Source organism: Ascaphus truei, chromosome 3 (assembly GCF_040206685.1).
Source record: "Ascaphus truei isolate aAscTru1 chromosome 3, aAscTru1.hap1, whole genome shotgun sequence".
NCBI lineage: Eukaryota > Metazoa > Chordata > Amphibia > Anura > Ascaphidae > Ascaphus > Ascaphus truei.
Window position 1 is genome coordinate 223259609 of NC_134485.1, and position 15187 is coordinate 223274795.

Below are 15187 nucleotides of genomic sequence, written 5' to 3' on the forward strand. Positions count from 1 at the left end.
CTTCCACCAGGATGCCAAGAAGCATGGCAGTCTGCTCTCGTGTCTCAATGTCCAATAACAGTATGTATGTGTCATTTGTCAAATGCATGTCTGGTTAACAAAATAAGGTATTCAATAAGTGTATAGATTATCTGGTGAATGGCTGTGAAGTCAGAGTTGTCATGTGATGTTTAAAGTAGTTAAACGTTTTTGGTTCTGGTAATGAGGTAACCTTTATGAACTAGTTTAACCATTAGAAAACACTATTTTGCTTTCCAGACCCTGCAGCTTAAAAAGCTATATAAATAGATTGGCGGATGAGTGGGTATTAGGGCCGTTATATTTAAGCACTGTATTTCAGAAAGTGTTTTTAAAGAAGTGCACTTAAGTGAGAGGTTGGGAAGGGGTTACCAGATGGTGCCCTAGTCACCAGGGACAGCTGTTGTATCCTGCATGTTGTTATTCCATCCTGCCTCACCAGATCTTTTTAGCAAGGAAGCAAGATTACCTATCCCATGGGGAGCTGCTTCGCAAGATGTCCTTTTGGTTAAGAGCCATTCAACAACAGTATACATTCAGAGCATTTGGCTCTGTTCATGCATCATAAAGAAATTAAAAAAAAAAAAAAAGCCATGTAGATTCAAGTTTGACTGAAGGAAGAATTAAATGGAATTGCATTTTGCGCTCTTATTGATCCATGTAGTATGTTCATAGTTCAAAAACTACCATTTATTGGAGAGGTTAAATCTTTTGTAATTTCAGCATCATGCTATCTGTGTGGTGAATAACGAACTGCATTGCTAGCTCCCTTGTCTACATGGCGACATGAAACGCATGGAGGAAATCAGCACTGATACTCTTAATATCCAGTTCATAATGGCAAAGCATGATAAAGCAATTTGCCAGTGATTACATAGTGATTGGCAGAGGTTCTGGCAGACCTCAACTATGTAAAAAGTGCATATAGTCAGTAGACCCGACTCACATTGTCTTCCAGAGAATTCCATGAAAAAAAGCACACACTCTGTAATTACTGCAGAAATGCTGTACAACCCATTTTAAAATAAAGATAGGTGCGTGATTGAATGTTGGATTCTTATAGTTAATTTAAATCTGTAATTGAAATGAAAATATAGAATGGAAAATTCAGTTAGTGTTCGGACAGAAGTAAGGAAAATATATTTTGTCTTTAGCGATAAAGTATGAAATGTAATTCTTATAAATGTCTTGCTTCAAATATCGGGATCTTAAATTTACAAATCTTACAGTTTATAGGAAAAACTATCTTGGTATGTATCAGTACAATACTTATTTTAACACTTGAAATGCTCTATGCGGATACTCTTTGTTCAGTAAATACAAAATACCTTGTGCATTTGCATGTCTCAGACATCTCTACAACCCTGCCTTTTTCTTATTTAGCAAATGGTGCTTCCAATGCAGCCAGGGATTCTGGGTAATGACATGTAAATGAGCACAGTGTGTCACTCTTTAATTTTCATCTATTTTAACATGGACCCCTATGTGCTTATGCCTGCCATATTACATGCTTTTCAGCACAGCCTGGGTTAAAGAAGTGCATAGCTTGTAAACCTACTCAGACACGGCTATTTCAACCTTTTGGGTCTCATCTGTGTGAGGTTGATGGCTGGCTGTGCAACGTGAAGCTGGTACGTGGGTATAACCGGACATAAAAAAAGTTATGGTAGAGGTGCATCAGGAAGATGGCTGCAAACTAAGTGAGCTCCGTGCAGGCGGGTGATGGCGTTGCTGACAGCAGACCACAGATACATGCACTCCCGAATTTGATCGCAGGCAACAGCAGAATGCTCCGGCTAACCTAAATAAAGAAGATTCCTGCCCGAAGTTGCCCAAATATGTTTTATTTTTTATTTTTTTAATGGTCATTGGAAAATGGTGGCTCCCCATCATGTGGAGGAAACTCGAGCAGGGACTTGGCCTCTGAAGGTGAGTCCTCTCCCCCTCTCTCAAGAAAGGATATAACCGGCTATTTTAAAGAAATTAAAACAGCACTTCGGGCTGAGTCGCAGAGACTGAGTGCCTTAAAGGGTAAATCGCCTCTATCTCATCCCACATCACAGAGATGGATGAGCGCATAGAACATAGGCAGGCGGCACACTCTAAAGATATTTCTGAGCTGCAAACACAAATGAGCTCAATTATGGGAAATATTGAGGAAGCCGAGAACAGGTGCAGGCGTAACAATATAAGAATCAGAAACTTGTCTGAGAAAGTAATGATATTATCTTGACTCCTATCTCATGCGTATTCACATCTCTAGTCCCTGATTTAACAGAGGTGCAACTCCAAATTGATAGGGCCCCAAAGTCTAAAAACCTGATGGCTGATGAACCATGAGACATAATTGTACGTCTTCATTATTTTTGAACCAAAGAGGGAATTCTCAGAGCCACTAGATCCCGAAGCCAAATGGAATTTGAGGGATTCAATCTGCAGCTCTTCCCAGGTCTGGGTTAATCCACGTCAGCCAAGAGATGGGAATTCCTATTACAAATAAAAATCTATGGGAAAACCAGATCAGATAAAGATGGAGCTTTACCTGTAAGCTGCTACTTTCTATTAATACTACTACTATTATTATTATTACTTTCCCACAATAATGCGTTGTTGTTTCACCTAAAGAAGGTATCCCAATCTTGGAATCACTTGCCCTGAATCCGCCTATTCCAGAAGGAGCCCTAATACATGGTGAGGCGTTGCCGATTCCACAAAGATCAGCATGGTCCAAAGTTACTGCAGAACGAACAAAAACTGACGATAACTTAAACATTCACAGTGGTCTTCTTTTTGTTGGGTGTGCCAATTTCTTGCCTCTAAATCTAAGGGCCATACGCTGGACAAAACAAACATTTTATGACAAAAGTAATAAAGCAGAAAAGATGCTGGCAAATAGGCTAAAAACAAAACAATATTCATCTAGAATCCATGGCATCCGTCCCAAAAAGCAGTGTAATCTATGATCCTGAAAGTATTTGTTCGGAGTTCTGAGATTTCTATGAGTCTCTTTACAATGTTTGGGATCTCGGTTGTCTACAGACATTGATTTATTTCTAGCTAAATGTAATCTCCGGAAACTCTCCCTGAAGATGTTACACCACTGGAATCTCTGATTACACATCTGGAGCTATCGGACCCAAATAAATCTCACAATCTTTGCTATAAAAAATTGCTATACAGTAGTTCTCATTCCACAACTTACTACTGTATATTGTTCAATAACTTTTTCAGAACATGCCCCCCCCTATATTATAGACTGATATCCCCTTTAAATACTAATATTAAATTGTATGCCAAAATGAATGCTAACAGACTCCATCCAATTTTACCAAAGGGGATTCATCTGGAACAGGTGGGCTTTATTAAAGGAAGACGAGATTTAGATGATACCAGACGCATCATCAACCTCGCACACAGAGCAACATTCTAAGTCCCCAGCATTCCTACTAGCTCTAGAAGCTGAAAAGGCCTATGACCATCTTAACTGTCGGGTTGCCACCCTAGAATCAGTGGGATTCAGTGCAAAAATATCAATATCAAAATTCTCTATAGTTCTCCCTCAGCCATAGTTGAGAAAAATTCCATTGTCTTCTCTTCATTTCCCATATATAATGGAGTAGAGAGCGTTGATGGCGCACTGCCAGGGGATCCTGAGAGTATCAATCAGGAAAAAGAAACAGCCAGGCCACTCCAAGAATGAAAAAATGGCGTTAGGTTTATTGCATGCTGATAGCCACACAGGGAACGGACAGGTAAACGCACCTACGCGTTTCGTACTGAGTGTATAAATTTCAATTTGTTTGAAAACATACTCTTTTGGTAAATTTTCGAGGTACAAAATTAACCATACAAAATCTGTTGCCCTTATCTTAAATTTACCTAGCCATACAGTTAAACACATCCAAATTAATTTTAAATGGGACCCCCAAAAATGTATCTCTTGTGAGGTGAGTACCTAAATATTTATGGTATGCTCTATAAATATAACTATGTTCCACTCTTCAAGCAGATCCTTAAATATGTATCTATTTGGGATCCATATTCAATATCCTAGTTTGGCAGGATTACAGCAAATAAAATAAATATCCTTCCTAGGTTTTTTTTTTTTTTTTTTTCCTCCTCTCTCTATACTCTTTCTGTTGCAATTCCAGAAAGAGCTGCAAAGACTTCAGACAAGAATTAACCGCTTTATCTGGCAAAACAAAAAGCCGAGAGTCAACAGAAATATTTTATATTGCCACAAAACAGAAGTTGGTTTAGCTCTCCCAGAAATAGTACTATAAAGCCGCCCATTTAGGGCAACTAATTAGCTGAGTAAGAGATGGGTAGAACTATAGGATAACAAAACACAAAACCACAGCAAGGTCTTTTTGGGAACCCCTGAGCCCCCACAAAATATGTGTATAAGTGTCAAAAAGGAGTGCTGTTGAGCGTGGCATATGTATACAACAGACAGAGAAGCCATAAAATACTTATATATTCTCTTGAAAAGAAGTGTTCGTTAACCCAAACTAAATGACACCTTTTCAAGAGAATATATAAGTATTTTACTGTGTATTTCTGTCATGTTGGATGTAGCATTGGGCTTCTCTGTCGTCTGTTGTATAGAACTATAGGATCTAAGTTGCTTCCCTGAGGAATTACAAAATATACTTTGGATAGAGAAAAAAAAATCTAGACCACAAGGTGTATATATCGTAACCCTATTCTAGCCTTTTCATGCAATTTATGGGACGCGTTTAAATCTAAAAATAATGTAATGGTCCCTTTTTCTATGACGTACTCTCTATTCTCTAAATCCACTTTCTCGCCAGGGTACAATCGAAACCACCCAAATCTTTGGATTAACAAAGGATTACTAGGGTAAAAGATGTGATGGATTCAAATACCATCAAATCGTTCCCTAATTTACAATCAATATTTTCGATCCCAAATGTTGAATTTTACAAATACTTACAACTCTACTTGTGGTGTTTAAAAGAAAATATTTACAAGATTTCTGGAAGCGTAAGGCCCACCCCTCCCCCTTCCAAAGTGTTTGCAACAAAATGTGGGATGCAGCCTATCTTGATGTCATCAGCCTATCCCCAAACCCAACCAATAGGTTATTGGTGCCTGGGAGCCCTGGTTTTCACAAATAAGGTTCTGAGCGGTATGGAGGATTATTGCCTTTTTTGTGCTAGAGATATTAAAGAGGAAGGGACTTGCAGGTCGATCTGAGTCGTATATATGTTCTCACAAGCTATTCTGTAACTGTTTAATTGTTGCATAAGTCTCAACAAATGTTATGCATTTCTTCTACCAATCTATCGACATTCCCTCTCCCTCTGTAATTAATTTGTCATTTTTTTTTTTTTACCCTGTAAAATTAATTTTGATGTGCTGTCTTATGATTCCTTGATATGAAAATAACTTTTTTCTTTTGTTATTTTTCGTTTATGGTGGCAGAAAAGTGACACAACCACTCTACCGTGCAGTGTACAGTAAATAAAAATACTGTACCTTGCAAATTCGCAAACTCTTCATTCTCTACTTCTGTGTCTTCTGAAAAGGCAAGGTGTGCCCCAAACATACTTGTTTATTTCTTGATCGTGTAAAAAGTCCACATTTTGGATTATAATGGTGGACCATTCAAGTGATCTCTTTGGTCAATTAATAACTATTTTTGCGAAGGCAAATGACCAATTAGTGGATCTGCATGCCGCCGCCTTCAGGTTTAACCAAACCAGTTTAATTCATTCCACTCATACATCATACAGGGATTAAACTGCTGACAGATTCTGGGGGGAAAACATCCAAATGAGCACTTAGTAGTCGTGTCACTTTGCTTTCTATCCATTTTAAAAAGTGACTCTAGAACTTCGGCCTTTTGTATTACACACCTTTATTCAACAACACCTTGGACGAGAACTACAGAATCGGGGGAATACGGAAGATGCGAGTTGTTATAAAGTTTTCTCTTTTTCTTGTAGGACACATTACATTAATGTCTGTTGAACTTAAAAATATCGGACCAATCTTAACCAAGCAGGGCTACTTTAATAGTACTTAAGATGAGTATTGAAGGGCAGAAAGCTCCCACGTATGATAAATGGATGCAAATAATCAAAAGGTCAGATAGCACACTCCCAAAAGTAGTGTTGAGAGATATATATATATATATATATATATATATATATATATATATATATATATATATATATATACTGGCAAGATGACGGTGGATCTCCATGCAATCGGCCGATGTCACAGGCAACCGGCCCCACTCATGTACCCAGGTCACAGAGCACATCCTGACTCGCTTGCAAGATCCTGTGTCTCCACCAATCACATCTAGTTTCACGGTTCTCACGCAGCTCTGTCAGTGAATGTAGATTTGCGGTAGAGTTTAAAGTGGCAATCCATGCTTTATTCCAGTTTAATTGCACTAAACATGCATCAATATGTTGCAGTGTGGAAGAAGGAACACACGGAATATTGTTTTTCAAAATTCTATGAATGATAATGGCACATGGTATTCTGAAATGGAGAAGTCGGAATTTTGCTGCTTCTGAGGATAAACATATCCATTATCTTCATGTTCTTGTTATCCAGAGAATCGAACCGAATAAAAAATAATTGGTAGCTTATTGCCATCGCAGGGAAGTGCTAAATTGTTATTGATAACAAACCGTTATTACGTTAACCTACTTGCAATCCTTTTTTGTTTCCTTTCAATTTATACTTGCATGGTTATACAATATACTTGATGATGCACTGAAAACGCCTGAAAATGTTGGCTGCTTTTGGAGGGTTTCTAGTCGCGCTATCTAGCTGTAGTCCGTGGGTCAGATGTGGCACTTTTGGTATTTAATATGGTCCCCATCACTGCTAAGTGAAGGCAGCCAAGGGGAAAATCCGTGGGAAATATGTTCAATAGATCGATAAGGGGATTTCAACAGTGCAAAATAGAGACCAAAAAAGCAAGAGAACAGGTGAACGATGAAGATGGTAGCTTCTTTTTGTTGGCACTATAATGTAGCCAAATAAGAAGTGTAGACTTGCTGCTTGATTTTTATATTCCTTTTTAAGCAGACTTCTGTATGTACAATACACGTTATATAACATTACCCCAATGGTAAAGATCTTATTCAGCCATGCAGTGCACAAGTGGAGTTGATCTCTCATAGCGATCGATCTATAGATACAGATATCTATCTACATCTCTTTTGATAGAAAAAACAGGGCAGTGTCTCACTGCTCACAAGCTTGCCAACTTTTTTTGGGGGGGGGGAGGGGTGTAAGAGGATTCATTTTGTGCATTAAATTCATAGATAACCGTATTTCAAAATTACATATTGTTGTCCTCAAGGATTTTGTGCTCTTGGCTAGACACCAGATGGCTGATTTTAAGACTATGCAAGATCTATGTTTCAACAAATAAATATGAAATATCTAATCTGTGATTTTGCAGACCACAAATCTGGGTAAGCCATATTTACTATGCATTTGGAAATATGTTTTTACAGTCTAATTGTGGTATGTATAGATTATTGAACACGTATTACTTGCATTTAAGTATAAATCTCTTCCTTAGATCAAAGAACAATGATCATTTTAATTTAAACACCACTGAAACCATAATGGGAGCCCATATTTTGTCTGCCACAAGGGACCCTTGTTAAGAAAGGAAAGCAGATCATGTCTTGAAGTTTATTTTAAATGCAGGGAATAACACATGTATGACGATTGAACTATTGAAAAACATGCACCCAAGGATTTATTATCTAGGTAACATTAACATACCAACTCGCATTTTAAATCCTTAGTGGTGCATTGAATGTTTGCCTCTTCACTTTTCAAACCTTTTATAACTATTCGTCTTTGGAAAGTAGCTGGGGCCCCTGACATTCCTTGGGGCATGCGTTCAAATTGGTAGAAACCTGCGGAATCTGAACAGTCTTTTATCTTGCTTGCACATTGGGATCTGGTAATATCTGCTGTGGAGATCGAAGATCGAAAATCCATTTAATGCATCCTCTATACGCGGAATGGTATATTGATCTGAAGTGATCCTTTTTGTTCAGTGTGCGATTAATCAATGCACATTCTTACCGCTCCATTTTTCTTCCGAGCCATCACTATCGGTGATGCGTAAGGAATTCGGAGATTATTCCAGCCCCCATTCATTCCTGAAGATGTCATCTCGCATCTTCCACATCAGCCGGGGCCCATCTCTGTGACCTTTCGCTGAATGGTGCGAGCATCATGAAGATAAAATGGCGGCAGAGGCAGTAAGGGGTGACCGTCTTAATGACTTCTGTAACTGTGGCAATGTCTGACCGTACAACTGGGAAATTTATAATGGATCACACTAGTTAAATCAAAAACCCGAATCTCGCCAGTGCCTCCAATGTAACCCCTCTACTTGTAGCTCTCTATCCTGAGAAAGTGGCAGACTCTCGGGTTCCCTCACTTCCAGTAATAATCTGAGTGTGATTCCAAGTGTATCACCCCCACATGCGCAATACAGGTCCAGCAGACCTCAACGCAAAAGCATTTCTTAATCGCTGAATTATAAGCTTACGTAGTTTGTTCCAGGTATCTTTTGGAATGCCCACCTTCATACCAATAATAATGGCCATTTTGATTTTAATGCTTACAGTAGAATTAAGTTTAGGAGACTTGAGATAGTTGATTCCCACCAAACACTGAAGACACGGCTCTCAGACTTGTAGGACTTGACGGCAGTACAAGTTGTAAATTGAAAAACGGTTTAGGCAATGCTCATTCTTCTCATATTTGATAACACTAAACTGCATCACGACTAGAAACGCCTCTCCAGCTGTTAAGGGCACAAACCTAGTTCTCATGCTAAAATATTTATGCTTTAGTTTACTGCTCTTTACATGACCCAGGTCTCATACATGCATGAGTTCTTCACCCTGTATGTATTTATTTTTGTTTTGTGATGCATGTTATAATTGGTTTTCAGCAGCATTAATTGTAGGGAAATTGTGCAGTTATACATTTTCAGTGCATTACTGTAGTTTACATTTGCGGAATAAATTCTTAGCCTATTAGCAGGGACAGCTGTTCTGAGTCTGGCTAATGATATCCTGTAGCCATATGTTGGTCAGTAACGTGTGCTCTCTGAAAAGACATTTTCTAACAATGCACCCTGGTTACAGTATTTTCATAAAATGAACATATTCCTTCCACACCAGACCTACATCCATATGCATGTGGTATACAACGTTGGTGTAGAACTTTAAATATAAATGACTTATTTTTACTATAACTACACTATGTAAGAACTGATTGATATGCTTCTGTTAAAATATTAATTTAAAGTTTCAATGTCATGTTTTAGAGGTTTATATTCACGCCCCCTCTGGCATTGAAGAACAATCCATTGCAGGCCATTTTGTCACTGGAGGGGTTAAATATGATTTAGAGTTGAAGATAAAGATATATAATTATTCCTGGAGGTGATATACAGAAGACGAAACTCCCTTTTTCTTTTCATGCCCATTTTCTTGTTGCTTCTTGTTTGATCCCATAGCCCTCTTGGAATCAAAGTAAAAGCTCTGGGCTGTTTAACATCTTCCTTCCTTGAGATCTATATTCTAATTTGACGTATGTTTTACAGTACAAAATGCTACCTCACAAACCCCATAGCGGCTCATCTACTGTAGGGTCAGCTGTTTTATTACCCCTGAACTCCAGCGACTGGGGTGGTTTTACATTTCCCTACATGTCCTACGTTGTGAAGTGTGGACTGATGGTATGTTTAAATCAGTGGTGGCTAGTTCATCTTTGTACAATATAAAAGATCAGTAGTGTAGCTGGAAATATATTTGGGTGTTTGAGGACACGTCAGAACTCTAACTTCCCCGTGAGGTTGAAACAGCTGGAAGGAACGCGACTCGTGCTCATGTTGCTAAAAGACATAACATTCACTTCCAACAGAACAAAGCACAGTGAGCGTCTTTATCATGGTGTCTGACGTACTCGGTTAGTGTCTTGCCATTTCTGATATCATTTAATATTTTGTGCTCAATGGGCAACGTGTGACTGCCCTGCTAAGCGCTCTGGATATTTGTTGTATAATATTTGTGGTGGATTCAATTCAAGATTTGAATTTAGTTTTTTTTTTTTTTTCCTTGGGTCTTTTGCATAAAACACAAGCAAGGCCATTTAATCATTAATGTTGGGTTAAAACATTGAATGGCTGGGTACAGTATTTAAATACATGTACTGAAGTAGAGCCGGATTTCTTCCTATGAGCATTGTAGTGTGTGGTGGTTCTCATAGTTTCCAGAGATTCTGCTGTGTTTTTTTTTTTTAATTATCTCCCAACATTGCCGCCTTTGTTTCAATCTATAAATGACCTATATTATTATTATTAGCAGAGGGAGACAGTTTGCAGCTGCAGAACGGGCTGTAACGATGCTTTCTGTATACATTAGTATATGTTGTAGTCTGCCCTTTCACTGAATGTGGTTTCTTTGTTGTTTTGCAGGTTGCTTTGAATGCTGCATTAAGTGCTTGGGAGGAGTCCCGTATGCGTCACTGGTGGCCACCATTCTATGCTTCTCTGGAGTGGCACTCTTCTGTGGCTGTGGTCACGTGGCTCTCACAGGAACAGTAACGATCCTTGAGCAGCATTTCTCCTCAAACGCCAGTGATCACGCTATCCTGACTGAAGTGTAAGTATCCAGGACATTATGGCCAGCTCGCGTTTACCTGAAGCTTGGCTTAATCTGCTGTGTGGGTTTTGCATTTCCACACGTGAAACCACATTTGTTTTTTAGTAGTTTTCGGGTTAGTGATAATTGCCATATGTATTAAAATGCTGAGTTCGTACATAGATCTGACCGTTTACACTGCGGTGCCCACGGTGGTAACTGCCAGCACAATGAATTACTACCTTTTTTTTTAATCACCAAGTCACCGGCATCTTAAAGGCCACTCACTTCAATAGGCCATAAGGTGTCTTATGAGCTTAGCACAGCTTAGTAATATGGCCCATATTCAACATAATGATTTGCATCTGCATGTGAATCCTGTTCATCACTAGGCCTCTTCTCCTGTTTTATTAAGTACAATCATTACAGCTCATACAGTAGGTCTAGATAACCGAACAAGGTTTTCGTGGAATCTTTTACACCCAATTGTCCAGTTTCACTATTCACTCTAGTTCCTATTATGCTATTTAATGTACATGTGTATCTATATATAGATATCTAGATGCACATGCACATGAACACAAGCACATGCATGCGCACACACACAAACACACACATGCATACACACACTTTCATGCGTACATTAAATAGCATAGTAAGAACTTGAGTAAATAGTGGAATTAGGCAATTTCTACTTTTCTGACAAGAATTTATTTGCGGTTCTTACCTTTACATTTTATTATGCACATACATATAATAAAATGTAAAGGTAAGAAGCGCAAATAAATTCTTGTCGGAAAAGTAGAAATGACTTACTACACCCTTTACATGGGAGATGTAGCACCTCGAAAAACAGCCCTACAAGCATGAATAAAATAGCGGTTTCCTCTGCACGCAAAGTAAATGAAATACTGTACTTGCACAATGTGTATGTACAAAAGGCCACAAACCTAACATCCCTATACTGCAGTATCGGTGTGCTGACACATTTCCACATTAAAATCTTCCCCTTACCCTAAATATATCAAAATATGCCAACTGTTGTATGTTTATAGAAGAGTATTCTGTTAAGTAGGTGCAGGCTGAATAGATGTCTAGTACTTTGTACTTAGTGCCAGGTCTCCAGTTACACATTGTTGATGTCAAAGTTGCCAGTTATATAAGAGCTGATATATTGGCTTGTGGTTCTAGGTTTTGAGTGATGGGTAAAGAAAAAGATGCCACTTCATGCAAAATGGTTTTGGTGCCTAATGACTTCATGTGTATTATGACTGCTAATGACCATAATAATACAAATGGAGTGTTCAGTATAACAGAGGGAGAGAGCATTATCTGATGGTAACGCACAAAGTCCCAACCAGAGAATTCTCCAGAGGTGGAGAGCTGGGCAGAGAGACCCCTGTTGTGTGAACTCAGTTACCCAAAACCACAAAATATCACTGAGAGAGAGATGAAATGGCATTATGCACACAAGTACCAAAGGAGATACCATGTATAATGTAACATGGATAAATGAATGTAAGTGATAAGAATGGTCCCCTAACAAAAGCTGGTAAGCATGGTGATTAGAACATAACATTTATCTTTAATGATAGCAACAGATAAAATACTATGGGGACAATAAAATATAGACTACCAAGAGGAATATATCTAAAGCAGTCTGTGGTGGTACATTCCAAGAGATTAAGAATATCTCTGCAGCCTCTGTCGGGCTGTATGCAATGCTGTGAGGTTGCTTAATTATATTAAGTGCATCCTGGAGGGCTGTGTGATCTCAGAGCACCCGCAGAACAGTTAGTCTAACTACCCGATCTGGATTTAAAAAAAAAAAAAAGCATGTGTCAAAAAGCAGAGCGGTAATTAGAGTGATGCTCGCCCTGGGAAACAGCCCCATGGATATCAGCAATGCCGTTTTGCAAAATTAGGAAGCCTGAAAGATATACGTTATACTAAAGTATGCATAACTGTGTTGTAATTAGTCCAGTGGCAAATACTTTTAGTATACAGTATCATACATCTGAAAACCTAGTCGGTGACGTAAATGTGAATTCTGATCTTTCTTTCACTTCTAGAATACAATTAATGCAGTATGTCATCTATGGAATTGCATCTTTCTTCTTCTTGTACGGAATCATCCTTTTGGCAGAAGGCTTCTACACCACAAGTGCAGTGAAGGAGCTGCATAGTGAGTTTAAAACGACAGCCTGTGGACGATGCATCAGTGGAATGGTGAGAACTGTGGATGATGGAACTTTTAATGTTTCATTTTAGTTTTAAACTTGCATGTAAGTGGGGGAATATAGGCACACTTTGTCCCTTATCTAGATCTGTTTTTGTACCTGAAGCACAGGCATTTTCAAAAAATAAAGCTGGGTGTGAGCCTTCATTTTTTTGGTTCCTAATGCTTTTCCATAGCCAGATGTCAATCTATGGGCTTGTGAAGAAGTGAAAACGACATATTGCACTTATTCTCATGTCTGATATGAGGCAAAGCATCCAATCCATGTTTAGTCAAATAAAGTATTTTATTTTGAATAAAGTCGTTTTTTTTGGTTCAGTAACTATTTAGAAATGACCTGTAATAGTTGAATGAGTGATGTCATAGACTTCCATAATGTCCCTTTCATCTCACATGTTTTTTCTTATGCAGTCAAAGTTGGTTTATTATCATCATGTTAGCAATACAAAGCAATGTATGAATTGGCAACAAAACAACCACTTTCAGCACCTTTTATCTTGTTTTATTGAATAACACCTCATGTACAAACCCAATTACTATCCTCCTCCATGACATCCTGTTAGGAGTTAGTGAGTGAGTGTAATGAATCTATGGGTATGTACAGATGCTGTTTTCCAATTAGTCATTAGTACAGAATGCAGTGGCTGTAACCAACTGCCATTTTTATGTCCAAAATCTAATTTACAACTGTTATGTACCAAGCATATCCTAAACGAATAAAATTAAAATCAAGATTCAACTGACATTTCAGTGCGGGACTCTTGTCCTGTTCACTTCGATCCCATTCAGTCATTTTTTACTACATCTTCAATAACTCTTGCTAATCTCTAAAGGGCAGTTTTTAGTTTTACAGTTTACCTGCAGAGGTTTTGCAACAATGCTCTTGTTTTTTTAGGCCCATATTTACGAAGCCGGCTACTGCCATCTTCCGGCGCTGGAACACTTATTCAAGTCAATGAGCTGTGAGGGGTCTTCCAGCATTGGGAGCGGTTTAATGGCAGAAGATTGCTTTTGTTAAATACTGTATGTGCCTAAATCCCTTTGCAGACGTGTAGACATGCTTTCAGAAAGCAGAGTGGTTCAATGCACATATCCACTGTGTAAGTTAGTGAGAAGGCAAATGGACCGCTTGGTCCGCCATGCAATGTTTATCTGTTAATATTATTATTACATATGTTATACTCAAGTCAAAATCTGATAGTTATCATTCTTTGGCTCTTAATTATGGGGTATTTAGATGCGTAGCTCACAAATACTTTTTCTAAATGTCTTTGCAGATCTTTTAACCTATACTCAGGGTTATAATTTGTGCTGTCAAATTTGTATTTTATGACCACGGAAAGGGATCTCTGGGAGAACAAAAGCTCAAGCCGTCTCGGTTATGTAAATTACACACCACAGCTCAGAATCTGAGACCCATTAATGGTAGCTTGAATTTTGTGTCTGAGATGACAATCTGTTGTGATAAACATATTTGTTTCTCTCTTTCTTTGCCAGTTTGTGTTTCTTACCTATGTCCTGGGAGTGGCCTGGCTTGGCGTCTTCGGTTTTTCTGCTGTTCCCGTCTTCATGTTTTACAACATGTGGTCATCTTGTGAGGTCCTCAAAGCTTTGTCTATAAATATGACAACTTCGGCGGACCAGATATGTGTGGACATCCGACAGTATGGTACATAAGTTTGTCGCCGTACTCCTCTTATTGTGGAAGTGCCAAATCTAGCACTCTTTGTTCAAATTCAGATCAATGGCAAAAAGAAAACAATATTAAGGCAAGACTGTCACAGATTAGCCTGCAAGTTTGTAACCAACCCCTGGAAGTATGAGACCGTGGTCCTCACTCTAACATGTTTCCTAGGACTGGCACACTAAACCATGTTATAATGCCACTCCAAGTGAAATACCCCATCGCCTTTGGTTGGAATTATCTTCTCTATTCATATGCTGGCTTTTTATTTTTTATTATTATTTATAAAAAAACATACATTCACTACAAAATATTTGTTGTAACCAGTATCACATCGACACCTGAAAGAGGCAATCCAACCATCTTTATAATAATTAAAAATAAAAACCTTTTTGTTTTAATATATGCAGCATTTGATTACCTTTATTGAAAACTAATTACCTCCGCTGCCGATTGATCGGTCAGCAAAATCCTGTTTCCCAGGGTTCACTAAATGGCTGCCTTTTTAGTTTCAAATCAATCCTTCAGTCCGTGTAATTCAGCAGCTACAATGTATTCTTATATTATTAAGGTAAC

General features: G+C 38.4%; 1 protein-coding gene across 5 annotated transcripts in view; it reads left to right on the forward strand.

The window, feature by feature from the left end:
• Positions 1 to 15187, forward strand: part of GPM6B (glycoprotein M6B) — a 128142-nt gene that overhangs the window by 105406 nt on the left and 7549 nt on the right. For all 5 annotated transcript variants that reach the window (XM_075590196.1, XM_075590199.1, XM_075590195.1 and 2 more), the window contains 3 exons: positions 10523 to 10709; positions 12761 to 12917; positions 14425 to 14596. In XM_075590196.1, coding sequence (XP_075446311.1) covers positions 10523 to 10709; positions 12761 to 12917; positions 14425 to 14596 — 516 coding nt within the window. The remainder of the gene's footprint in view (positions 1 to 10522; positions 10710 to 12760; positions 12918 to 14424; positions 14597 to 15187) is intronic.